Source organism: Ochotona princeps, chromosome 19 (genome assembly GCF_030435755.1).
Source record: "Ochotona princeps isolate mOchPri1 chromosome 19, mOchPri1.hap1, whole genome shotgun sequence".
Taxonomy (NCBI): Eukaryota; Metazoa; Chordata; class Mammalia; order Lagomorpha; family Ochotonidae; genus Ochotona; species Ochotona princeps.
In genome coordinates, this window is record NC_080850.1 from 3,547,343 (window position 1) to 3,575,325 (window position 27,983).

A 27,983-nucleotide genomic window follows, 5' to 3' on the forward strand; every position below is an offset into this window, starting at 1 on the left:
TTGCACCTGGGAGCACGCAGGCCAAACGGGGTGTCTCCTCACTGACATGGCTCCACCAGGCTTGCAGGCAGCAGGACGGAGCTGCGGAGGTGTCTCTCTCGAATCTACAATCCTTTATTGAAGTACACGTGCTGTAATTCAGGATGGGACTCCTGGATCTGGGCCTGCAGCTCCGCCTCCAAGCTGGTCACAGACATGGAACTGTGGGAAGGGAGAAAAGGCAGGGTGACTGAGGGTCAGGCACAGGGAATCAGGACCCAGAACGAGGTGAGTGATTGCTCCTTTTGGAACATTGTCCATCATCAAAGAAATGCACTGTGCATAAGAACCTACCTGGAGTTGGCTCCATGGCACAGTAAACTAAGCCACTGGCGTCCCATATGGGCACCAGTTCGAGTCCTGGTTGCTCCGTTTTTGATCCAGCTCCCTGCTAATGTGCTTGGGAAAGCAATGGAGGACGGCCCAATTCCTTGGGACCCTGCACCCACGTGGGAGACCCAGAAGAAGCTCCCAGCTTTGGACTGGCCCTAGCTCTGGTTGCTGTGGCCATTTGGGGGAGTGAACCCGGGGATCAAAGATCGCTCTCTCGTCTCTTCTCTCTCTGCAACTCTGCCTTTTAAATTAAAAAAACCAAAAACCAAAAAACAAACAAAAAACCAACAAACCTTTGAATTGAAAAATAAAAATTGTACCTCTACTGCCAAATCAAAGATGGACTCCCAATGAAACTATTAAATATATCTTGACAATAGGATGCCGGACTGTCTGGCATTCCGTACCCCTCAAGGTCAGGACTTATGACTGCTTATGAAGGACTATACTATTGTAATAAGACAGGGGAAATCAGTGGGCGGGGGAGGGATTTTGGGGAGGCGATAAGGGAAATCCCAGAATGTATGGAACTGGATCATAAAATAAAAAACAAAAATAAATAAAAAATTTAAAAATATATGTATAATAGAAATGAAAAAGAGGAACCTCCTGCCTATCTTTTTATTTGTTACATTGTTGAAAGATGAGCAGAGTCTTTGCTGCTGGCAGGAGTGGCGGGGAATGACCCCCAGCCCTTGCTGGTGCCAACATGACTACTGTGCTGATGTTACAATACCGTCTGTGTCTAGCTTTGACGGGGCAAGTGTTATGCACCCAGGGTGATTTGCAGCAGCAAAAGAATCATTTATCCTAGAGTGCTTTTGTTTACTATAAACTAATATATGCTTGTTGTACCATGTTTGGAAAATACTAACACGTACATGAAAAAACAGCCCATGTGTCCTGTCCTCACTGAGAGAGACGTGACGCTCATCATCGATTTAAGGACTCTAAGCGGCTAGCATGTCTCGTGGGAGCATCTCCAGGAACACTTGCTTTATATTGTAAGTCAATGCCAAACACAAGGAGTCTCTAAAAAGTTCATGGAAAATCTGTACTTTGGATACATTTTTATACATAGATGTCAAAACTCTTCAGACCCAAATGAACTTCTGTGTCAGCTCTGTTTCCCATGAACTTCCTGGGGCATCCTTGTGGAAGTGTAAGAAAAACTGCCCGTGCTTTCTGCCAGAATGACCAGCAGTAATACTGACGTATAATGTCTTTCAAAAACCACTGGCATTTAATACAATTCAGATTAGGTAAAAATGTGAAGCTGAAAAAAAAGCAAAGATAAATTTCCACAAAAACAGGCAAAAAGTATGAAAAAAATATGCATGCAGAAAAAAAAAACCACCCCGCAGTGGCTATTTCTATGTAGTGGGTCTTTGGGTCATTTTAAAACGCCACTGCTGCTGCTAATGACACTGGCCATGCTTTACTGATCACTTGTCAGGGCAGACGTGGCACATGGAACCTTCTAGAAACCCTGGGGGGGAGCTTTACGACTTAGCAGGTGATACTGCCACCTGCAGCTTTGTGTCTCAATGGGCGCCACTTTATGGCTGCTCCACTTGTAATCCAGTGTCACATTAATGGCCTGGGGAAAGCAGCAGAAGATGCTGCAGCTGCTGGGGCCCTGCACCTGCACAGGATAACCGGAAGAAGTTCCTGGCTTTGGCCTGGCTGCTGTGGCCATCTGGGGGGTGAACCAGTGGACAAGAGATTTCTCTCTTTGGGTCTCTCCCTCTTTATCTGTAACTCCGAGTTTCAAATAAATAAGTAAATAAATATTAATTAAGAATAATACCCCCAAAAGGGAACTTATTATTGTAATAATTTTACAGCTGAGGAAACCCAAGGGGCAAATGAGATGTGAAGGCCGACCTTTCCTGTGTAAAGGCCACAGGTTCCTAACCATCACGTAGGTCGGCTCCAGGCCCTTCCTCCACTGATCTGTGCGTGTCTACAACCACGATGAACACAATTTCAGCCTGCCTACGTGATAGGGAGCGTCTTTTCTTTCTTAGGAGAAATTTGGTACAACTCATTTCATCTCTTCTGGTTTTGCTATCTGGGCTGGGTTCACAGTAAAGCCAGCTGCGTGTCTTTGGCTGAAGGTCCAAGGATTGTGTTTAAGCCAGCTCTGTGCCAGCGAGGAGCAGGTGGTGCGCCAGCCTCCACCGTGAGCACCTGCCTACACAGACTTCCGAGAGCTGCAGGCTTGCTAATGCTTTTCTAGAAACTAGGCTTTTCCATGTTCTCAACTCCATTGGTCTAATAGTACTGACAGTATAGTTTTAATCTCTGCCAACTCTATAGTAATGCCATTTTCCCATTTATAATATTACTCGCTGTGCTCCGACTAACCTCACCAGAGAACCAAAACTCTTTTCAAAGACCCAACTTTCAGATTTACTTTCCGAAGCCAGGAGCCAGGAGTTTCTTCTGGGTCTCCCACGTGGGGGCAGGGTCCCAAAGCTTTGATCAGTCCTTGACTGCTTTTCCAGGCCACAAGCAGGGAGCTGGAAGGGAAGTGCAGCGGCCGGGATTAGAACTGGTGCCCAGATGGGATGATGGTGCTTGCAGGCTGAGGATTAGCCAGTTGAGCCATTGTGTCAACCTCAAAAACCAACTTTTGTCTGGGTTAAACCTCTTGCTTTGTTATCTGCTTCACTTGTTTCTAATTGTCTTATCTTCTTCCTGCTACCTATAATTTATTCTTTGATCTTTCTTTTTTAATTAGTTTTCAGCCATTCTTTCTTCCTAACATAAACAGGTAAAGTAAACTTCTGTAAAAGCAACTTGTCTGTTGCTTCCAACACATTTTAATGCAACTTATTTCACCACACATTCCCACAGGAGAAAGGATGACTGCGGTCACACAGCTGATGATCACACAGCTGCAAAACCGTGACTGACACATAGCCACGTGCTGCAGTGTGAGGAGTGGCGGAGTTCCAGAATGTTCTAGATACCTGTATCTACATTTCTATCTGTAGACAGCCAAGCATACAGACATCCCCGTGTGGCAGAGCAGGAGAGGCAGGGAGAGGGGCTGGAGGAGCCTGAGGGTGTAACTGAGCGGCAGGACTTTTACGGACAAAATGAAGGGCTGGACAGTGGATTCACTGATGTTCATGAGTGAGAAGGCGGACAGGACAGCATAGGAACCCAAGATTGTGTTTGACCCAACTGTGCACAAGCAAGGAGCCAGAGACCCAGTGAAAGGCAAATACATGCATTACAGATGGATGGAAAAGCCTTCATCTTCAACAGAACGAGGCCCCAAAACAAGCAGAGGTTTCCCAAAAGTAAACTCATCAACTCCACGAGGCGTGGCCCTCTGGACGCTAAAAGGTACAGAAAGCTTTTGATTTCTTAAACCTAAAAATTACAATGAATCACAAAAACAGATATTAGGAAGAATGCATTGGTTTTCTCACAACACTCCAAAAACAAGAATCATGGCTTCAACAGGAAGCTTGTCTCTGGGTTTGCAGATCTTGTAGTTGTCCCCTGATGCGCATGGGGGGTAAGCTCCTGCACGCTCCTGGGAGTCTCAGGCCCACAGTCTCGCGTGCAATGGCACAGCATGTGCATGTAACTGCTGTAATGTTCCCTTACATGCGATTTTTTTTCTTTTAAAAAAGAAAACCTTTATTTGCTTGAGAGGCAGACACACACACACACTCACAGAGGAGAGACAGAGAGAGAGAGAGAGACAGCATGCAAGCATACAACCTACCCACTGGTTCCTGCCAAATGCTTGCAATGGCTGGGCTAAAGCCGGGACCAGGACTCGATGCAGGCAGCCCACGGGGGAGTCAGAAGGAAGAGGCAAGGCAAACACCCTGGGCCTTAAGGTGAGTGCCGATCATCCCTGAGACCCGGGTAGAACTTGAACGCGAACACACCTGAGCAATCGCTGCATTGTGCAAAAACAAGCACAACTGTACCGGAATTAACTTGATTCTCACCAAAGAATCAAGCATGTTCAAATCCAACACTAGAGGGCAGAAAAGAGCTGGTACAAGAGAGGTCAGAAGCTGAGATGAGGGACGGCTGGGCCATCAGAGATCCTGGTTTGTGATCTTTGCAGCTTAAACGTCCCTACCCGTGAAACCAGCATCCCAGCCGCTTGCGCACCCCCAGCAGGATGGCGGGGCCCAGACGCGCTGCCCTGGGGAAACAGGGTCGGCAGGTACATACCTCTTCTGGGGAAACAGGGCGCAGCACAGGGGCGTTGCAAACACCAGACTTCCAAAGAACACAAAAACACAAATCAGACCACTTGGAGATGCCTGACATTTCAGTTTTTTTTTTTTCTTTCATTTTACCTTTTTAACAATAACCGGTTATTGTTTAAAGCATTACACTCCCTTATACAAATAGGTCCTGTTTGTGGCAATTTTATGACCTCCTATTACCAAAACAGTGGAGAAAAAAAAAACGGCAGAGATAACTGTTTAGAAAACCCACGCAAAGGTTCCTCTAATGGTCATTTTTTTTTTTAATCTAAATATTAGGACCATGAGCCCTGGATGTTTTTTATTATTTTTTTTCTCTATCAGGAATTTTTTTTATCAAAGCAAGAATTCCATAATTCATATTATATCTCTCTGCTCAGTTATCAACCGTGTTCCTTAACAGAACTGACATTCTGAGCTATCCCACAGTAAAGAATTACAAAATTAAAGAAAGGAATCCTTGAAATGTTTGTTCTTTGCTGAAAAGTCTTTTCTCCAGGGTGTGTAAAACCACAGGTTTTGGAATGCTGGGGGATGGTCCCATGTTCTCCACCTTTTGTAGGTTGCATGTTTAGCCTTGAAAACAAGAAACGCGTTGTACACGGTGATTTCTACTCACCAGAAGCCGACTAATCCAACCTGAATGGGGGCGCTCATCCACGGGAACCTCTGTATTGAGAAAGAGATGACGGTGAGCGGAAGGCACCTCTCCCCTTCACAAAATCAGATGGAATGGGTTAGTAAGATGCCGGGTGACACGGCACCCAGTGTGTTAGTCTGGACTTCATGGAACCCTCTTTGCTCTGTAAACACACGCGCATGCAAATAAATGGCCAGCGGCTTCTGTCTGCATTCGCCCTGGCCACAGGTGTACTGCTTTGCTGTTACCAACGGCACGGAATACGCAAACTTGTGAACAAAGCGTTTCGGAAAGTTTTTTGCACCTCCAAATAAATGTCTCAGATTTCCAACTTCCAAGAACATTTTTAAAGTGCCCTCATGGAAGAGGTGGAGAAACAGTTGAGGCTGGACTGTAAAGTATCTCCCGGCTGGGGAGGTAACATAGCCTGGTGGTACGGTCTGAAGATCGATGGATGTCTCCAAGCTCTAACAGCTTCCTAATCATGTACAGAAGAGGAGATGCCAGCCGGCGTCCAGGATGTGCCTGGTCCAGATGCCTTGAACACAGCATCTGCCATTTCCCACCTGCCTTGCAACTTCCTCTTTCTTGAGTTGCTGTCAGGGTGGTTCAAGCCATTTCTGCCACAAAACATTGTACTACTTGCATTTTTTTTTTTTTTAATAAATGAGTTGACCTTTCATGGAATGAGTACTGTTAGGTTTTTTAAAAGGGAGAGCTACCAAAATACACAATATAAGGCGCAATCAGGTCTATGGTTATGCAAATAAGGCCATGAAAAGAGCTGCAGCCACGGTGGGAGTGGGAGTGGGGCGGTAATGAGATCAGCCAACTTGGATCCAGAGTCAATGCAAGTTGTTAGAAATAGCGTGCGAGAGTGGCGTACCCTTGTCTCCAAGGAGACTCCTCTGACAACAAAGGTAACTCAGGAGGGTTGCTGTAAAGACAGAAAGGCACGGGCGAGAGAGCGAGAAACACGGTCAACAGGAAGAGGGTCCACATGGCTACCCCTTAGAGAACAGAGAGAAAAGGAAAGCAGTGATATGTCACTAGAATGACAGATTCTCAGAAATCTGCTGAGCAGTGACGTCATCTATGATGCTAAAGTGTACATACACAAACATGGCCACGACATCGCTAGGTGACACGGTCTCAAGGGACGACTGCTGCCCGGGTGGGTTGTCACCAGCTGCACTGCTGACAGGTGGCTCTATTTGATGAAGGGTTTTCCTAAGGACATAGTAAATACTTGCTCTAGCACTTTCTGGATATGTGACAACTGTGCTGGCTGGGTCACGGCCTTGGTGACGGGAAGGCGAGCTGAATGCTGAATGCCATTGCACACACAGATGAACTTGGGCCCATGGGAGCAGCCTCCTCATTACAAATGAACTCTGCTCTGCCACAAACCGGCTACCCTGTCCTCCACCCAGCACCTCCGAGATGAGCAAGCCAGACAGAAGGTTGAATGGACGGTCCTTCAGGGTTTCAATGGAAAGGCTCCTAAATGACATGAATCTTAGGGAATCCCAACTGACCTTGCAAAAGTCAATCGGGTGGGCCCAGCGGTGTGGCCTAGCGGCTAAAGTCCTCGCCTTGAATGCCCCGGGATCCCATATGGGTGCCGGTTCTAATCCCGGCAGCTCCACTTCCCATCCAGCTCCCTGCTGGTGGCCTGGGAAAGCAGTCAAGGATGGCCCAAGGCTTTGGGACACTGCACCCGCGAGGGAGACCTGGAAGAGGTTCCTGGTTCCCGGCTTCGGATTGGCGCGCATCGGCCTGTTGCGGCTCACTTGGGGAGTGAATCATCGGATTCACTGTCTCTCCTCCTCTCTGTATATCTGACTTTGTAATAAAATAAATAAATCTTTAAGAAAAAAAAAGTCAATCGGGTGTCTCTCTTTTCCTGCCACCTTTAGCAAAACTCACTCTGGGATCACGCCAGTGCATGGAGAGGCTGCGTCTCCCACTAGCTAGACTGCCTTGCCTAACAAAACCACACAAATAAATGGTGTTTTAGTGATGGACATTGTGGCATAGTAGTAGATTCAAGCTACTACCACACTGGAGTGCCGATTTGAGTCCCATTTATTCCAGTTTCAATCCAGCTTCCTGCTAATGTGCCCAAGAAGGCACTGCATAATAGCTCAGGCATTTGGGAAACTCCAGTAGAGTTCCTAGCTCCTGGCTTTTGGGAACTCAGCCCCAGCTACTCTGTCCACTCAGGGGAGTGGTCTAGGTCCATGGAAGATCTCTCTCCCTCTATCTCTCTCTGTCAAATCAATCTTCAAAAAAAGAAAAAGCAAGACATTTTAAGTAAAAAGTTCAAATGAACTCAATACAGTAATCATCACAAAAAGCTCAAAAGGTTGGATAAGATTTGATAGCTGTTTTCCTCAAGGATTCTGCCCACTTCAGTATCTTTGCTGATTCACAACCAACTGTACCTATTGGATGTGTGCAGTGTTAGGTGGCAATATACGGCGACACTGGGAAGTCGTTAGCAGCACGGCCTGATGGCCATATCCACCATCTCCCATGTGTTCTTATGACCCTCAGCTACTCCTGCCTCATTCCTGAACCCTACACCCCAACTCTCTGTGCCCTCTGACCTACATTATCTATTATTAGCTTCCAACTCCAGGACTTCACACACAGCATCTCCTCTCTGGGGTAATCACTTGGATGCTCACTCATGCTTCTAGTTTGGGGTTACGGACACATACCTTCACATCTCCCAAGTAAGTACTGGGGATGAAATGGCTGGTCATATGGTTGCCTAGGCTTAACTTTGTAAGTAACTTCCAGGAGATTTCCCAAGGCGGCAGTACCATCTGACAGGTCTGCCAGCAGCGTAGAGGGTTCTGGATCCCCCACAGTTGCTAAGGTCAGTCTTTCCTTAGTTCAGCCATTCTAACAGGTGTTCAGTAGCTGTTCACGCAGTTTTAATTTGAATTTCTCCAATGACATAACGAATGCCTGCATATTTGGTGAAGTGTCTGCTTGATTATTTTGTCCCACTTTTTAGTTGTTTCTTTTTTCTACGAAAACGTATTTGAGGAGACAGGAACAAATAGAGAGAGAGATTGATTCTATCCCATGTATCGGTTCACTCCTCAAACGTATACAACAGCCAGGGCTGCAGTGAGGCCACAAACCCGACCTTTAGGACAGGTCTCCCACGCGGGTGGCAGGAACCCCTCGGGCCATCCCTGCCCCCTGCCTCCCAGGGTCTGCCCTGGCAGGAAGCTGGGATCAGAAACCAGGGGCAGGCCTCGACCCTCGGTGCTCTCGTACAGAGCACACAGCTCCTGGGCGTTTTCTTCAGTTGAGTGAACAGAAGTCCTCTGTGCGTTCCACACTTTCCAGTAATGGTCTCCCAGGCTGTTTCTTGTAGCTCATTCTCTTTACAGCTTTTGAAGAACAGCATTCCAAATTCTTGACAAAGTTCAATATGTCAAGTTTTCCCTTACTGTGCTTTTGGGGTTGTGTCTTTTTAATCTGGGCCTAGGAGTCAGCTAATCCTCTGCCTGAAGCACCGGCATCCCCTATGGCCGCAGGTGCATGCCCCAGCCGCTCCACTTGCTATCCAGCTCCCTGCTTGTGGTCTGGGAAAGCAGCGGAGGATGGCCTAAGTCCCTGGGTCCTGTACCCATGTGGGAGAGCTATAGGAGGTTCCTGGCTCCTGATCAACTCAGCTTTGGCCATTGCAGCTATTTGGGGTATGAATTACCAGATGGAAGAGCTTTCCTTCCCTCTATAAAATCTGCCTCTTAGGCCCAGCACCGTGGCCTAGCGGCTAAAGTCCTCGCCCTGAACACGCTGGGATCCCATCTGGGCGCCAGTTCTAATCCTGGCAGCTACACTTCCCATCCAGCTCCCTGCTTGTGGCCTCAGAAAGCAGTTGAGGACGGCCCAGGGCCTTGGGTTCCTGCATCTGCGTGGGAGACCTGGAGGACGTTCCTGGCTCCTGGCTTCGGATCAGCACAGCACCGGATGTTGCGCTCACTTGGGGAGTGAATCATCGGATGGAAGATCTTCCTCTCTGTCTCTTCTCCTCTATGTATATTTACCTTTCCAATAAAAATAAAATAAATCTTAAAAAAAAAAACCTGCCTCTTTAGCAAAATAAATAAATATTTTTTGAAAAAGAGAGAGACAGAAATAAACCTGTGTCTAACTCTACTGTTCCGTTACATTTTATTCTAGTAGCTTTATGCTGGTAGACTTCGCCACTTTGGATCTACGAGTCAACAAGAGGTAATTTTTGTATATGGCACACTCCCCAAACAACCCAGCCCACCTCAGCATCCACAAATTCCCCAGACACGCCCTTTGTCCTCACGGAGCTTGTACAGACCATGTGCCCTGGGCCGAGTCTCCCCCCGACCCCCCGACCGACAGCAGTTGGGTACCACACCTCGTCTATGCCCCAAGTGCCCTGGGCCAAGTCTCCCCCCACCCCCCGACCGACAGCAGTTGGGTACCACACCTCGTCTGTGCCCCAAGTGCCCTGGGCCGAGTCTCCCCCCCACCCCCCGACCGACAGCAGTTGGGTACCACACCTCGTCTGTGCCCCAAGTCTCGTGACCACCTGTCCTGTGCTTCTCTTCCCTGCCATGCTATCCATTCCCTGTGTCGCTCCAGTGCCTGTTCCACTGCCTGGCACATGAGAGGAACTGGGCAAAAGGCTGCTAAGGAAATCTAGAAATGAACAAACAGACGCCACATTCACAGGCGGCTGCTGGCAAGCCTGAAAAGCTACTGAGGAAGACATGGTCATGCACTCTCACTAAAAGCATTACGTGACAGCTACAACTTCAGGAACAAGGATCCAATGGTACACCACGCCAGAAAGGATGACCCAAGCTTAAAGAGGCCACAGCAAGAAAGCTGTGCAGGAAAGCACCCAGTTTTAAGCAGTGAACTTTCAGCTTTAGCTGCAAAAATTTCCATGAGTCACCTGCCTACAGCCGATGCACTTGGGTAGAGATGAGGCGTGGGGCGGGGGGGAGGGAGGATGAGTCACACCAAATGCTCCCCTCGTATCGCTGTTTAAAAATGCCATGGCTGTTCAGCTAGTTTCACACTGGCAGAGGGGTTTGTTTCCTTCCAAGATACAAGCCTAGATACATTCATCCTCCCGGCGGAGGCACACGCAGGCCCTGCAGCCGCAGAATGAGAAGGGGAGAGCGCGAGGTGACTTACACCTGAGCTGCCGTGAGGTTGGGGCCCTGAGCCTTTGGAAGAGGGGTATGGGAAAGCCTGCTTTCCAAGGAGTGGCCAAAGTGCTTGGAATGTGGGAAAGGAGAGGACCAGTAGGGATACCGTCAGATATCCACCTGTGGGTGTTTCGGCAATGTGTACACTGTCCAGCACAGCCCACAGTCCTCCCTCCAACCACTGAATGCAACACTGAAGTAGCTTTGGACTGGGAGGAAGTTACATATGGGTGCCTTGATGGCAGTCACCCACGACTTTCCTCAGGCCACATCTTCCGCTGTGGCCTAGAAGATGTTGCTACAAGCAGACCCTCTGCTTTGACCACCTGCCACCATAGGTGTTTTCAAACCGACGGACCCTTCGATGTGGCAGGCAGGGCGTGCAGGGAGTCTGAGTAGAAATGAGACAGGTGACGCTCTACCATTGTTGATAGGTCTGACACTAGGCAAAACTAAATAACAGAAGCGAAGGTGACGGTGAGAAAGAACGAACATGATACAGATTCATGTGATGCATTTACTATATAAAAATCACACACCACAGCCATGATGGGCTAAAGAGGGGGGCTAGCTGCTTCTCTCATATGAGACCATGCCAGTTTATTCACAGCAACTTCCATTTGTGACAGCTAAAAAGTGACGCACTTTATCTAACGGTGTCTGTCACCTGCCCAGTGTCTGTAACTGAGAGACCAAGGTAACCTACACCAACACTTCCAACACGGAAGCCCCGGGAGTTCAGAGACATGGGACCTGGGAGAATGAAGTGGTCACTCCATTTCATCGACTTAACTTTTCAGCAGTGAGACAGGCTGAAGGGCAGGTTTATAGAATTTCTGGAATTCCAAGCCACAATCAGGATACGTATTTACTGTTGCAGCCAGACTCCATGGAATACTGTCCTTCTGGCAGCATTCTGAGACTCTGGAGCGAGCTGCTAAGATGCTTGGCAGAACTGGGTATCAGGTGGCATTTGAGAGTCTGAGAAAAGAAAAAGGGCAAGCTTGAACAGCAGTGGGGATGCGATCCCCAGGGGCGACCTCTGGACTGCACTCCTGGGTGTCTGCAAGCTCCCACGATGACCTCGTGTCTTTCTTGGTTCAATGACCTGCATTCACGACTCCTCCCTCATGGATGGTCTGGCTTATCTGCCAAACTGATAAGATGAGAATTTACAAGCCTTATATCCTCCGGGCAAGGCAACAGGGACTAGCTTTCAAAGGCGGCTTTCACTTGCATTGAATAGGAGGGGCACTTTGCTTTAGCAAATGTGTTTTTCAATTTTTGGTCAAGTCCAAAGTGAGACAACGATACCTTAAGAGTCACCAATGAGGTGTGCAAGTCAAAATGTGCTTGGGTCAGCACATACCTTCCTGGAAATACTACAATCCCAATGCCTTTGCAGGACCATGAACTGGCAGAGAGCAACCCAGGACAGCGGTTCAGCGATGCAACCATCAGACGGGTTCCTTACGACCACCCTGTCAGGGAGGGTAATGCTACTAGCCTCCATGCCAAGTTCATCTTGTAGGTGTCTCTCTCTCAAAACTTGAGTTACTTCATCTAAGACAGGGATGGATGGTGGATGGTGCATCATTTTGACTTTTCAGATGAACCGGAAGTCTTGGCAATGTCAAAAATGGATGAAGCCCAGCTGCTGACATCAAGTGGTAGCTGTGACAGATAGCTGCAGCTCCCCTAGTCCGTCATCCCTTAGTAGTTGCATAGTTAACACTGCCTAAACTCTGCACTGGAAACAGGTCTACAGAACACCTTCACACGAGTAAGAACTTGCTGATGTCTGCCACATGCCCAATGAGGCCACCGTCACATTTTGGCTGCCACAGCTTCCGCTGACCCTCAGATGTCCACGAACTCCTAAGACTGCAGACAGTGTTGGATCCCACATATGCTGTGCTTTTCCCTAAACACACATTCTCATGATGTAGGTGAACTGATAAATCGGGCATAGGCAGATGTTAATGACAACATACTCAAAAACAGAGCAATCATGACAACAGACCACAGTAGGAGTGCCAGCATCACTACTCTGCCCGCTGGTATCAGCACTGTTAAATCAGGGTCCCCGAAACACAGCCCCTCTCATAAACCAGATGCCTGCTATGTGACTGACACTAGGGGTGGATCTGCTGGACAGATGGGGAGGACGTGAGGCTTCCATCACACTATGCAGAATGCTGTGCAATTTCAAACTGATGGACTGTTTCTGTTTGCAATATCCCATTTATCACGTCTGGATTGCAGTGGTCCACAAGCCATGAAAAGCACCGGAAGGCAAAACTGCCAGAAGAGGTAGTACCAAAAAAAATTTCTCCTACTTGGATGTGTACAGCTGATTGGTACTTCTGTTTCAGGCTGTGATGCAGCTGTCAGAGCTACAGTGAAGACTGACGGGGGGCTTGGTGGGTTTCTAAGGGTGTACTTTCTGGGAAAGCGCAGGGCCTGCGGGTTTGTTTTCAGGAGCAGAACCACCAGGATACTGAGTCACATACTACATATCAGTCCGTAGGATTGCTGCACGTGGCAGCTTCAAGGATGCAGCTCTTGCATGTCTCCAAAATTTCTAAGAACAAATCTAAGAGCAGGTACTCAGACAGGGGCCACGTTCCCTCCCATGAGGTGGGTGCAATGACACACAGCATCCTGAGGTTGCCTGTTCAAGAGGCCCCCAGAGTTGCTGTTTCTACATAGCACGGTTCCTCAGCTTGTTTGCCCAAGAACATCAATGCACAGAAAGCACTCACAAAGGGTTCACTTAACACTGATCCTCTGTGACCCACCGAGAGGGCCTTAGTCCATTTCCTGTGGCCAGCCTAGGAAAGCTGAAATGGAACGCTGCATGAACAGAAGCTTATTTGTTCTGTAGGCTGTGAAATCCAAGCGCACTGCCGCGGTACCGGCTCGGCTTCTGCTGGGGGCTGCATGGGGATAAGCAGAGGGGAAGTGGGCAGGGACCAAGGAGCTGAGCTCCTCTCCCTTCCTCAGCTCTGGCCCCGCCTCCAGGAAGCCATGACAAGTCCCACCTCCCAGTGCCTCTACCTGGGCAACCAAACCTCAGCACATCCCAGCTGCCGGATGCAGGCATGTCTACGGACACAGCGACCGCGGTCAGCAATAACGTCCCTGGGGTTAGTGGTCCTGGGACTCACGGCAATTCACCTCAAGAGAAATGCACTCTTCCCAACGCCAAGTTCTGCCCGTTCATGGAGGAGCCCGAGCCATCTCTTCCGGCAGATCAACCACGGCAATTTCTAACCAGCACTGAGCCCAGTTGCCCTATCCCATGGTCCCCTATTGGTTGTGGGAATAAGCAAATGAAGGCTAGGCAGGTGTGATAATGTGTGCGGTCAAAGAACCTACCACACGCATAGTGCATAGTGGATATGTTCTGAGACTCCTGCCAAAGGAATGCCGGAAGCTACACTGGTGAATCCTATCTATGCCATGTGGTTGTTTTTTTTTTCCCTATGATAACATTTCATTTATAAATTTGGCAAGAGATGAAGAGTAATTAATCATAAAATGGAAATATCATACAGTCCAACCAGACTATCATACTGTATATCACAACAACAATGCATCATGCTACAAAGAACAGTGTGCACTTTGTAACTGATGGATTGGTCTGGAATTTTTCACTCAGTAGTTCTGGACCACGGTGGACTACAACAATGGGACCTGTTGTAATACACTGAGATGTCTTAGCTATAAAATTTCATCTTGTGGTATTTTTAGGTTTTGAGGGGAGTCAAGATGCCCCTAATGAATCATTAGATATGATCACTGACGAGAAATGTACCAGGGCTATAAAAATCAATCTTCTGGAAAGCTACCACTCTAAACTATTTTTCTAATTTCCGACTGTACAGTTAGGGACTAATAAACATATCAACGCCAAGTTCACACCGTGCCTTCCTTTTCGCCTGGCTAGGCACCCCACAGATGCCTAAGCGCATTGGTGAGGTAAAAGATCAGTCTGCACCCAACGGTCTTCACCGACAAGCCTTTCAAATATCTGAGATGAGAAAGACAATGTTCCCAAAACACCTTTTTTTTCTTTTTTTTTTTTTTTTTGCCATCACCGCTTGAGAGAAACTGACTTGCAAAGTCAAACTCCATGTTGACACAGGCAATATTTTGCATAGCTTGAAGTCTGAGAGAGGGTGGAGAGGGCTGTGAAGGGGACAGAGGGTAACCTGGCTTACCTTCAAGAAGGCCTTCTTTTCCAAAGTGTTCATGATGAATGGAGGGATGGCTGAAAGTCAAGACAGGACTTTTCAATTCTTTATTTAACATCTTATTTCCAACTCAAATGCCCCCATCGTCCCCATCCCCAACATTTGACAATAAACTTCATGGCACATTCAGACCGGCAGAGTAAAAGCTACGTGTAGTAATCCTTGAAATGATTAAATTCCATTTTATTGAGTTAAAAACTGTAACCATTTTCTATATTTAAAACCAACAACAACAAACCCACTCTAATGCCCCCTGCCAGGCAAAAAGTTTTATAACCTTTAAGAGAACTTCACATTTTTTTGGGAAAGATTTCTCTTATTTAGTATTACTAGAAAGGCAGTTAGTTACAGACACGGAAGTAGAGAGAGAGAGAGAGAGAGAGAGACAGAGAGAGATCTTCCACACTGCTTCATGCCTCAAATGGCTACAATGGCCAGAGCTGGGCTAGTCCAAAGCTAGAAGCCCAGAGCCAAGAACCAGCAGTTTCGCCCAGGCCTCTCACATGAGTACAGGAGTCCAAGGACTTGGGCCAGCTCCGCTGTTTCCCCAGGCTGATTGGCAGGGAGGTGGATTGGAAGTGCAGCAGCCATCAGGACTTGAACTACCACCCACTAGGCTTGCCAATACCACAGGTGGAAAATTAGCCCGAAATGCCACTGTTCTGGACCTGGAACTTATCTTTTAACTTTAAGTAGGCTACTGTACACAAACAGTAGGAACTTTGCTCTTCTGTTTTAGTTAAACATTCAGAAATTCACACATGGCTACCAGCGTGCAGAATCCTGTCTGAGACAAGACAGAAAGTGCTTTAGTGGAAGCAAGCCATTTGCTATGCACCTGATCCTCCAAAAATTCCCTGTCTTCTCTGAGCCGCCCTTCTTTGCTTCTCTTCTCTACAAAAGGGAGGCAAACTGCTTTAGACCTGGCTGTGATGATCACACGCAACTATGTCTGTAAGATGTCAGGGATGTGGTAGGCAGCGTTGGCTGATCCGCTCACACATTTTGTCAGACTGAACTGTCATATCCATGCCAATTACCCTTCTAGATTTCCCTGGGAAACAAAGAATGTGTGTTCTCTGGGGCCTAAAGAGTACTTAGAATAGACAACTGACTGGGAAGAGATGAGTGGGCTGGCTGAGCGTCAGGAGGAGGAAAGGTGTTACATAACAAAGAAGACCCAAACCAAGAGTTCACGCAGCAGGAAGCTGGCACTGAGTCACTTGGCCTTCTGTAGGGGCAGGACCTACACTACCTGCTGGATCACTGCTGCCTTTGCTGGTCCTGAACTCAGGGGAGTCTGCCCACATTCAGGACTGTGGTTTCCCAGACATCCCCACACGACGCCCAGGCATCCCACAAGGCTGAGGCTGTGTTCTTTTGTTGAGTCGGGCCATTCTGACCCTTCCACAGTGAGCTTTGGCCAGGCTGTGAAGACAGGGGTTCCCCTACAGATACAGGCCAATCCATAGATGCCCAAGCTGCTTCTATCAACGGTATGATGCTTGCATCTAACCTTCGCTCAAACTCCTGCATGCCGTAAATGGGACTGGAAACTTTTCTTCTGCCAGGGGCCATGGAGACACTAGGTCACACAGAAATCAGCAACTACAAAAGCAACCTGCTCTGGATTTACTGAGTGTTGAGTTCATCTGCAGTTCCCTTGGGGGGCCCAGACCATATGATCCTACAGGCTTCATACAGCCCATGGGCTCGAGTTTTCCAACCCATGGGCTGATCTCTTGGTAACTCGGAATACGTAATACACTGTAACCACTATGTCAATCAGAGGGGCTTCAAACGCGTTCATGGAATGAAATTAAAATCAGTTTATTTTGGTATAAATACTCTTGTGTCTATGCTGCAGGGTTTTTCTTTTTTCATAATATGTATTTCCAAAACTTTTCATTTTATTTTACTTGAAAGAAGTGGGGAGAGAGGGGGAGAGAGAGAGAGAGAGAGAGAGAGAGAGAAATTCATTCCCTAAATAGCTGCAATAACCGGAGTTGGGTCAGTCTGAAGCCAGAAACCAGGAGCTTTTCCTGAGTTTGCTGCACAGATGCAGGGCCCAAAGCCTTATGCTGTCTTCTGCTACTTTTCCAGGCACATGATCAGGAACTGGATAGGAAGTGCAGCAGTCAGACACCAACCTGCATCCATGTGGGATGCCAGCACTTCAGTGGGGCTCCTTTCATGAACATTTTGATTCATATGTCATTGATTTTAAAGAAAATCTTTTGAAGCAAAATAAATATGTCTTTTAATCCACTTCCTGTGGGCTTTCTGAAGTAGCACCCTTCTTACACAGTATTGGTTGGGGATTAATCTCACACACACACAGGCTGTACTCATTTAGTACAAATGCGATTTGGTTTTTACACATATTTTCAAGCCTCCATTGCTTCAACCTGTGCATACAGAACCTGACTCTAGAATGTTCCTCAAAGTCTTCCTTCCTGCACTTCTACTTTTGTCGGTGACACCTGTTTGCCAGCCAAGGGGCACTGTAGTGGCAAAAGGGATTTAAAGACAGTAACAAAGAATACTCATGGGGATACCCAACGGCAGCTGATTCAGCGTGCGTCCTCGGGGGGGATCCGTGTGAACAGCCATGTCCTGTTCATGACAAACAGTGGGATCGAACCTGGCATCTGTGGCTTTCTGTGAAGATTATGGCGATGCCCAGTGATGCCCAGGCCCTGGTTCCTAGCATGGCAGGATCTCTGCCAGGCCTCGGTCCCAAAGTGCTTCTTAGCAGCTCACCAGTGGCCCAGGGACTCCCAGGAGAGCCACAGAGAATGGAGATTTTCCGCTTTTGGTCACACCAACTCCAGGAGTGAAAACTGAGTAATTACTTGGCACATGTTTTATTCACAGCTGCTCCAGCCTTCCACACTCACTCTGTGTTCCAAGCGGTTTTCAATGGACAGAAATAAACCTTTGATATAAATTAGTTCTCTGCATGGACCTTCCAAGATTGACAAAGACACCAAAGTCCTACCCTTCAGCTCCTCATCACCCCTAGCATGCCACCCAGGTCCAACCTGCCACTGCCTCTTGCCTGCAGAAAGAGAGATAGCCTCTACATGGTCTCGCCAACATTCTCATTCCCTCCTCCGTCTGTTCTTGGCACAACATCCAGTGCTACCCAGTGAAAATCTAAGTGGGATAACACCATTTCCACGCATACCATCTGCACGGCTCCCTAGCCCAGAGATTCAAGGTCAGAGGCATGCTGCAGCTCCCGAATGACCTTCCTGAGATGCCCAAGTCCTTCCTTGGTCCTCCATGTCCGTCTCTCCTCTCCGGCGGACCTGCCTCCCAAAGATGCCTCCAACTGCAACAGGCAAGCTCCTGCCTTCTGGAAGCTGCTGTTCCCTCTGCCCAGGAAACCTGTCCCAGGCACTCTGCTGGTTTACTCCCTTACCTCCAGCCGCCCAGACCTTCTCTCTGGCTGTTCTTTCTACTTCCATACCAACACGTCCCAAAGCATTTGTCCCCTTCCTCCCTTATCCTGGTTCAGTGATTGACTAACCCTAAGCCAAAAATCCTAAATGCTTCAAAATCAGAAACAGTCCAAGCACTGACATGACAGACCATGCACAAAATCCCACACCTGGCATCCCAGGACAGCTCGCAGCTAAAAGGCAGGGGCACAACACAGCTTATTCTGAACTCCCAAGACCTATTCGATGCCCTTCAGTTGGGATATACAAATTCGTTTCCAACAGGAAAGCATTAAAAAGATGGTCCAAAGTTACTTTCAGGCTGTGTGTATGAGGTATATATGCAACATAAATGAACTTCCTTATTTAGACTTGGGATAACTCATTATGTGTAATCCCATGCAAAAATCCCCAAATTCTCCTAACCCGAAAAAATTTCTAATGAGAAAGAGTCCAAGGTAAGGCATATTCAACCTGGAACAGGTATTTTTCTTTATTTTCTGCTTCCTCTAGTGGAAAGTAATTCCCACTAAAAGAGCTGGTTTGTGTTTTTAAAGACGTGTTTATTGATGGGGCCAGTTAATCCTCCACCCAGCAGTGCAAGCATCCCATACGGGCACCTGTTTTCTAGTCCTGGCAGCTTTACTTCTGATACAGATCGCTATTTGTGGCCTGGGAACGCATAGGTCCTTGGGTCCCTGCAACCATGTAGGAGATCCAGAAGTGGTTCTAGGCTCCCGGTTTCAAATTCGCTCAGCTCTGGCCATCGTGGCCATTTGTGGAATGAACCAACAGAGGGAGGATGTCTCTCTCTGTCTCTCCTTCTCTCTGTAAAGCTGTCTTTCAAAAAAGATTGACTTATTGAATTTTCTGAAAAAGTAGAGTCATGCACAAACAGGTAGTAGTTACAGGAAAGATACAGATCTTCCGGTCAACTGGTTCATTCCACAAACGGCTGCAATGGCTAGGATGGAGCCAGGAGCCTAGAAATTCATCCAGGTGTCCCACACAAGCAGCATGGGCCCAGACACTTGAGCCATCTTTTGCTGCCTTTCCAGGTGCATAAGTAGGAAACTACATTGGAAGTGGAACATCCAAGACTTGATCGAGTACCCAGACGTGGGATGCTGACATCATAAACAGGTTAACCTGCTGCGCCAGAACTCTGGCTCCTAAACGGGGGGGGCGATCTCTTTTGTCGACTGATCACACACGAGCTTCTTCACACTCTGTATATGGAGAAGGAAGCCCTACTCACCCATGCCAGGGGCTGCCATGAGAATCCGGGATATGACAACCTGAGCGATGGCCTGCTGTGCAGCATTCGCCGACTCACCCAAGCGGTTGCCATTCTCATCGGTGACAGGAATGCCAACTTTGAGTTCCCTGCAGAGCAGAAACACCATCATGGAAGTGTGCCCATGGCCACGAGGGGAAGACCAAACCGCTGCTCCATCTGGATACCCACTCAAGTGTCACTTGGCACCGACAGGTCTATCTTCAAACACCATGAACAAGTTTAACAATATGGCCCCGCCGCCCACCTTGTGACAGACACAAAAGCCGCAGGGACACTTAGAAGCTTCTACAATAGGGGATGATTTTTCTGATAACAGTCTGATGTGAAGCATGGATTTTCTCCAACAGAAGACTCAAGTCTATGTGCATGTTCAAACTTGAGATAAAAGTTCTTTGCATTATTCATTCAACTCATTGTCTGGCCATGGAAGGAAACCTTAGCACATGGCCTACTGTCATTTTAACTCCTGGAGTTCCCTACTTTCATATCCACCCTAGAAAGCTTTTTCCTTTTGTTTCTTCTCCTATAATTTTTTTTTTTTTGCCTATTCAAAAGACAAAACAAAATAAAATAGAACAAAAATGTCAGGGTTCAGGGGAGGAACCTATTTGAACCAATGCTCTTTCATGGACCTTCTGTGTCTACCCCAAGCACAATGGAATATGAACTGGAGGTACATCTTGTAAACTTTATCTTTAAACAGGAGCAAGACTATTCTAGACACCCATGCCCTCACCTGCAGCTCAGGTAAGGTACAGTGGGAAGCCTGGCTGGGATGCCCACCTCCTACAGCCTGCGTGTTGGCACTATTCTGGAATCCAGCTTCCTGCTAACGCATGCCCTGTGAGGCAGCAGTCATGTGCCAAACATCTGCAGATGTCCTGGATTGGGTTCTCAGTTTCCGGCTGTGGCCTGCTGTCGCAAGCATCTGGGGATGAGCCAAACGGGAGCTCCGTCAGCCTCTCTCCGCATGCTTCTCCAAGTAAAACTCCTATGTAGTCAGCAACCCTGGCTAAGCTTGTTTCATCCTCCTCCCCACCTTTAGACGATTTCAAAGCAAGTCCCAGATCTTACGTAATGTCGCCTGGATGAATTCAGACAGATTTTCCCAGGTCAATCAAAACCAAGTACGACCACACAAGAGCCTCGCACCCCATCTTACCTTTGCCTCATTAACGGAATGTTGATGCAGTTGGCCGCGGCCACCGCAGCAAAGGGCACGAAGCGTCCTATCAGAGGGGACACGTGCTGCGGACGAGACAGGTCCAATAGCGTTATCCTGCTTTCCCTGAAAGGAAGTGTTGACTAGGCACATATGTCTGGGTCATTCTGACAGCTTAGTGTAGCTGCAGGTGCAGGTGCTGGTCTAGCGTGCAGTGAGTCCTGACACTGCTGGCTCCCCTGCCTCTTCTGAGCCACATGGTCTCTAAGGGCTGAAATGTGAGCATTTTACACACACAGAGAAGCACCAACCTTGGCCTTGGCCACTGGTATTAGTGATAACCCTTTCCAAACTCATTTGAAGATAGAACTTAAATACGCAGCAGAAGATAATGATTCTAAGAAAGCCATGTGACTTGAACTAGAAATCAGTGAGGGGGTGTAGCAGGCAAAGCCACAGCCTATGATGTCAGCATCCCATGTGGGTGCCACTTCAAGCCCTGGCTGCTTCCCTTCTGAGCCAGCTCACTGCTGGTGGCCTGGGAGATGCAGCAGATGATACAAATGGCTGTGCCCCTGCCATCCACGTGGGAGAGCCAGAGGTGACTTCTGGCTCCTGGCTTCAGCCTGGCCCAGCCATGACTGTTGCAACCATTTGAGGAGTGACACAATGCACAGGAGAGTTCTCTGTCTTTGCCTCTCTCTGTAAATTCTTACTTTTTGGGCTGGCATCATGGCATAGTACGTTAAGCTTCTGCCTGCTGTATTAGTATCTTATATGGGTACCAGTTTGCATCCTGGCTGTTCCATTTCGCATCCAGCTGCCTGCTAACATGCCTAAGAAAAAGATGTCCCAAGTTCTTGGGCCCCTGTACCCACATAGGAGACCTGGAACAAGCTCTAGGTTACCAGCTTGGGAGCACCCCAGCTCTGGTCATTTATGGCCATCTGGGGAGTGAACCAGAGGCTGAAAGGTCTCTCTGTCTCTCCTTTTCTCTCAAATAACATCTGTCCCTTGAACAAAAAAGAATTAAACCTATTCATCTGTGACTTTCAAATAAAAACTTGAAAAATTGAAGAAAAATAATACAGGGGCTTAGGGCAAGACTAGTGAAAACAAATGAAGAAGCTCCACTACTGAAATAGAAATCCGAGTACCTTGGCGAGCGCATTCAGTCCCAGAGCTGTGGCCACAGCCCCCGTCGTCGCAGACACATAAGCTGTCCCCAGTTCCCTGCGAAGAGAAAAAGATGTTGCAGGAATGGTGAGAGAACGCCAGGAACTGTGGATATGTTACTGGGACTAAAGGAGAAAGACGACAATGAATGGAGAATCGGGCAGGGGGCGTGATGTTTGACCTCAGGATGCTGATCAAGATGTGGTGCCCCTACCAGAACATCTGAATTGAACACACGCCTCTGCTCCGGACTCCAGCTTTCTAACAGAGATCCTAGGAATCAACCATGGCTCTCACAGGTGGAGCCCTGCCGCCCATGTGGGAGAGCTCGATTGAGTTCCTAGACACTGGCTCTGGCTCAGCCCAGCCGCAACCCATGTAGGCCTTTGGGTATGCACGGTCTCTCTCAAAGAAACACAAATGTAAAAAAATGAGAACCATAAAATGGCATAATGAAGAAAGGAGAAAGTACGAAGCAATATGCATTGTTACTCTACAAGAGGAAGAATCTAGAAAAGAAAGTGAAGAAGACGGGGCCCGGCGGCGTGGCCTAGCGGCTAAAGTCCTCGCCTTGAAAGCCCCGGGATCCCATATGGGCGCCGGTTCTGATCCCGGCAGCTCCACTTCCCATCCAGCTCCCTGCTTGTGGCCTGGGAAAGCAGACAAGGACGGCCCAATGCATTGGGACACTGCACCCGCGTGGGAGATCCGGAAGAGGTTCCAGGTTCCCAGCTTCGGATCGGCGCGCACCAGCCTGTTGCGGCTCACTTGGGGAGTGAATCATCGGATGGAAGATCTTCCTCTCTGTCTCTCCTCCTCTGTGTATATCTGGCTGTAATAAAATGAATAAATCTTTAAGAAAAAAAAAGTGAAGAAGACCAGAAAGGTCTTCATCCTGGACTAAATTGTTACACAGGTGCATATTTAATTATGCACTTAAGCAGCAGGGATTGCTAGGGAAGGAGGAGGCTGGAAATGCATACTCGGCTAGATATTTGGAGGTATCTGCTTACATGAAAATCCTCCCTCAATATTAAACAAACATACGCAAAGGAAAAAATGCACTGGTGTTGTTCTTAAAATGAGATTGCAAAGGCTCGTTTTCAACTTGCAATTAATTAAGCACAAGCAAGTCTCTCAAAATTGTAAAAGTGACAAACGTGGCTGGTTGAGGATTTTAATCATCTTTGTTCTGTACAACGACAGTAGAATATGGGCAGTCGAGAACAATTGGAAGTGATTAAAAAAAAAAACTATTTTTTCCTTTCCAGTGTTACACAAGTTACGTTAGCATTTGTGGTTAATCTCTAGCCTGTCTAACAAAAATTTATGGGAGGGCCTGGCACAATAGCCCAGTGGCTAAAGTCCTCGCCTTGCAGTGCAGGATCCCATATGGCCACCAGTTTGTGTCCTGGCTGCCCTGCTTCCCATCCAGCTCCCTGCTTGTGGCCTGGGAAAGCAGTTGAGGACAGCCCAAAGCCTTGGGACCCTGCACCCACAAGGGAGACCCGGAAGAGGCTCCTGGCTCCTGGCTTGGTATTGGCTCATCTCTGGCTGTTGCAGCCACTTGGGGAGTGAATCATTGGACGGAAGATCTTCCTCTCTGACTTTCCTCCTCTGTGTATATCTGACTTCTAATAAAAATGGATGAATCTTTAAAAAATAATTTACAAGAAGCAAATTTTCAAGTTCTTTTTCTTGGGCTTCATCAGTGAGTTTTGTAAAAACAGACTGGCTACAAGGTCACCCTGGCATGGTGTCCCTTGATTTCTGCCGAGACCTCATGGCTGACATCTCTGTTTTGATATTGGTGGCCACTGATGGATTCCAGTGGGGGTGAGAGGCAGTCAATCATTTAGCAGAGACTGCGCGGCCTGCTCTGAGTCGTGTGGGGGCAGTGACCTCAAGGTTGTCAGAAAGGAACTGTCCTCCAGGACCATCACCCACATGTGAGAGTGAGGTCTGAGCACACAGGCTGGAAGCAAAGTTATCGTGATCGGAGGAGACATTATTAAGCATACTGTGCGCTATCTGGGAAAATGTAGAGAGCTTGGTTTGAAAAAAGGCAAGAGCATGCAGATCAAACATGGGGCGAGACCTTAGCCTTACTTCACAGTGAGGGGCGCGTCTCCACTCCGGTTGGTGTAATTGACCACAGCGTTGAACGACTGGTTGATCCACTGCCAGAACAGCACAGCCGGCGTGGTCCTGCAACACAGCATTCTGTCACCATCCCTGCCACGTGTCACCAGGACCCAGCCCCCCATGCCAAACAGAACATCCGAGGAGGCCAGTCGTGAGACATGAGTTATGCTGGCGAAGGGGGCATCCCAAGGGCACAACAGCTACAGCTCGGGATCTGTGAGGCTGGGCAGACCCCGACCCTCTCTGCTCATCTTCTCCCTAAGGATGGCACCATGATCAGAGGCTGCCTAGGAGCACGGAGTCAGACTTAAGGAGAGCCAGGTACAGATCCTTTCTGTTCGGGAAGAAAGTAGCCACTGGCAGACACCGGCAGTCCCGGCCCCTTCTCGCTGCACCTGATGTCCCCTGTGCTGATGGATGTCTGAGGTCCAAGGCTGTGCCGAGGTCACACGTACAGTTACTGATACCTACACCTGTACCTAGACCCGGTGTGGGGCACAGTCAGTCCACGGGCTGTGCAAGGCCAGCAAAATCTTTCAGTCTGGCTCCGCAATTTGGGGTGACATTCAAAATTCAACAAATCTATAGAGGGCTCTTTTCAGCGCATTATTTTGTATGGCCTGCGAATGATAATGCCTAAAGCATCCAGCTGGCTCCAGGCCGAGCAGCTTGCCCACCCCTGAGCTGTACAAATGCATTTAAGACAATCTGCTCACAGCCTCTGCTTTTTTTTTCCTTCCTTTGTCTACTGAAATCTCTCCAATATGAGACTTAGACAAAAACGGTACCTCCTTTGGAACAACACAGAGAATATTATTTGGCAGAGGGAAAATAAAAAGTTACCAGTCCTGACTCACAAAATGTAACTAAAAGTAAAATGACATTTTCTTTTTGAAGCAGCAACATCTGAATTTTAACTTATAAAAAAAAGTAGTCTATCTATACCTTATCTATTACAGAGAAAATTAAAATATTCAGTATATTTTTAGACATTTACATCTCTTCCCCCACTCCGTTCTTGGTGGCATCGTTCAGGGGTGAGTGCCCCTTAATTAACTGTAGTCTCAAAGGATCTTTCAATACTTCAGGACATTATTGCCGAGTGCTTCCACGGTCACTAGTTCAGACAAGCTGGATGAGTCTTTTTTAGGAAATTTGTTCTATGGGTTCAATGTTGTGCCTCAGCAGGTGAAGCTGCCACCAACAACACTGGCATTTTATACGGGTGCCAGTGTGTGTCCCACCTGCTCCACTCCTGATACAGCTCCCTGCCAACGGCCTGGGAAACGCAGTGGAAGACGACCCAAATACTGTGGATTCTGCTACGCACATGGGAAACCTAGAAGAAGCTCCCAGGTCCCGGCAGTGCCTGCCCCAGTTCTGACCATTGCAGTCATTTGGGGAGTGAGCCAGCAGATGAAGATCTCTCTCTCTCTCTCTAACTCTTTTAAAAATGTTCTGAAAGCTAGAGTTTCAGTATGTCTCACATGTGAACAAGAAAGACCATCCACTGGTCCAATTGCACCTGCATATACTGGACTTCAGTACAACACATCCTACACTGATGACCTGGGACTCAAAATGTCATGAAAGCCAGGACAATACATTTGTCTTGAGATGTGTAAAGGAACACCTGCCCTTGGGGAAAGCTGTTTGTAGCAGAAAACAAACTCTTTGTGCATCTCCTTTCCCTAGTCTTCCCCCAAATAAACAAAATCACCCCACCACCAACAAAATAATAAGAGATAAACTTATTCCAGATAACACTTTCGGCTCCCCAATTTTCCTTGCTTTCACATGTGTCTGGGGCGCAATGTGATACTCTGATACACGCCCATGTTGTGGAATCAAACGAGTGAACACAGTCATCATCCCATACAAGCGTGTGGTTAAACTACTCGCAGTGGAAGGCAGGCCGGAAGCTACGGACAGGACTTCCTTTCCAGACCGGATGCCCAGCTTACCTGTAAAATGTCATCATGCAGCCGGTGATGGTCATGTTCATGGGGACCTGAGCTGACATCCGCCCTATCAGGATCATCTTCTCACCCGTGTCGGGGTGAAACGCCGAGTCGTAGATGTACTTGGCCCTCCACAACTCATTTTCTGTGAGACCTAGAGGAATAATTCCTTGTCTGGGAAAACAACAACACATCACATGGCGACCGTCCGTCTCCCGGTTCTCACCAGTGTCGCTTCGCGGAGACAACTGGGCCTGGGTGTTGGGACCCGCCTAACTGCCACAGTCAGTCGGGGGCTGCTTAGAGACCCCGGAGCAGAGCGGGCACCTCCAACACTGCACCCCAACTCTTCTCACATTGTCTGAGATTTGGGAGAAGCAAAGAAATCTGAATCTTTACTGCAGTGAGGAAGTCTCCAACTTTGAATCGGCCTTTGTGTGAAATGCCATCCCCAAAGATGTCCTGTACAAATGGTAAAATATTTTTACCCATGTAGACAAAGGCTGTGGCCATCAAAGATAATGAATTTGTTTTAATCCTCTGGCTGGAACATCCAGATAGGTGAAAAGTAAAGATTTAGGTACATATGTGTTACTTTTTTTCTTCTATAACTGCCTCCCCCACACAAAATGCCAAAAATCAAAAGGCATGTTCGCTGCCAGAAATTAGACAATTCAGAAACGCATCAGTGTGACCGAACCCGTCACCTCCTCCTCCCCACAGCCACACGGCAGTCTCGGTGAATATCTTCAGCCTTTCTTCTAGCATCTACATAGCAACCGTGTGTTTATTTCAGGACAGCACGCTATACGTGGTGCTGCAAAACCACCCTTTTCACCTAGACGTATGCGCAGCTGAATAACGTCGCCCCTCAAATTCATGTTCATCTAGAATGTGACCTCATTCAGAAACAGCGTCTCTGCCAGTTCGATTACAGCCACCCTTTGGGGTTCTCAAGTCCAAGGTGCTCTGATCCTGTAGATGACCTGGTGTAGTATTTGCATAGAAGCTACGCAATGCTCTGGATACTTAACATCAGAGACCTTCGTGCAGGGTCTGCAATGACCGCAGCACTCTGACAACAGGACACGCTGCCCAGGGCTGCACTGAACACAGCCATCCCTTGTACCCAGAGGGGCTTGCCTCCAGGGTGCCCCTTGGTGACCACAAGCCATGGATATGCAAGGCCCTGGTGCGGAATGCTGCAGTATCAGAGCCCATACACGATCCCCTACATACTCCAATCCACCCTTGGCTACTCACACCGGCAGCACCGTGTAAGTGCTAGTACATGCTTATTTTACTGTCTTGTTTACAGAATAATGACAAGGACAGTGTGCATGCAACTGTTTTCGGCATGTGCTGGATCCATGGTCGGTTGAATCCCAGAATGTAGAAGTGGTGGCCAGAAAGGTTCGACCGTCTGTACCGTACCTGCTCTCTCAGCTTGGTGGGGTACATTCCAAATCTACCGTCCCCCACTGTCTCCAGCACCCTTCCTATCTCAGCACCCAGCTGCAGGTGAGCTCCCATTTCCTCCCAGCTATGGGCAACTTGCTTTCCGCATGACGCCATCTCTTCCAGGGATAAGAAAAAGCAAGGGGTGGTTGCATCAGGGAAGAGGAGGCGGGGTGCTGGGAAAAGAGGATGTCCCAGATTGGCACGTAGAGGCAGGAAGAAGAACTGCCTTTGAATATTGGCCTTTAAGGGTCAGCAATGGGGGATACTGGTCTTCCTACTTTTTAGTTTTTTGGTTAAAAAAAATTGGGGGGGCACTATTGCCAACAAAATAAAAAGATAAAAAAGAATTAGGAAACCACTAAGTGAAGGTTTAGAGGAAACAGACTAACATAACGGCTTCCATTACACACGCAGTACCTGTAATCATGGACTATTTTTTTTGCATTCTCTAGTTGTTCGTTGGTTAACAGAATGTTCCTGGGATCCGTAACGGTGAAGAAATGATTGGCACGCCCGATGAAAGTGCTTTGGTCCCATCGAGGCTCACGGATGTTAATGTTGGGTGGGAGTGTTCCAGACATTGTCGTCC

General features: G+C 47.9%; 1 protein-coding gene across 2 annotated transcripts; it reads right to left on the minus strand.

The window, feature by feature from the left end:
- On the minus strand, nucleotides 1-27,982 carry SFXN1 (sideroflexin 1). Of its 2 annotated transcripts, none has more exons than XM_058677519.1 (10): nucleotides 27,812-27,982; nucleotides 25,937-26,107; nucleotides 23,937-24,035; nucleotides 21,809-21,884; nucleotides 20,652-20,737; nucleotides 19,448-19,575; nucleotides 14,711-14,760; nucleotides 5,242-5,291; nucleotides 4,585-4,632; nucleotides 1-201 (listed from the first exon to the last, which is right to left on the minus strand). In XM_058677519.1, the coding sequence occupies exons 1-10, from the start codon at nucleotides 27,973-27,975 to the stop codon at nucleotides 105-107; spliced, it is 969 nt and encodes a 322-aa protein (XP_058533502.1). In that variant the 5' UTR covers nucleotides 27,976-27,982; the 3' UTR covers nucleotides 1-104. The 2 variants fall into 2 exon arrangements, with proteins under 2 accessions (XP_058533502.1, XP_058533503.1); XM_058677520.1 differs by having other exon boundaries at nucleotides 25,937-26,087; nucleotides 27,812-27,945.
- Nucleotide 27,983: the final 1 nt, after the last annotated feature.

Excerpts from the sequence above, each read along its gene's own strand:
- SFXN1 (XM_058677519.1), bottom strand. The coding sequence starts at position 27,975 with ATGTCTGGAACACTCCCACCCAACATTAACATCCGTGAGCCTCGATGG. Across the intron at positions 26,108-27,811 it reads AAAATAGTCCATGATTACAG|ACAAGGAATTATTCCTCTAG; the intron begins GTACTGCGTGTG and ends TTGTTTTCCCAG. Across the intron at positions 21,885-23,936 it reads GACGCGCCCCTCACTGTGAA|GGAACTGGGGACAGCTTATG; the intron begins GTAAGGCTAAGG and ends TTCTCTTCGCAG.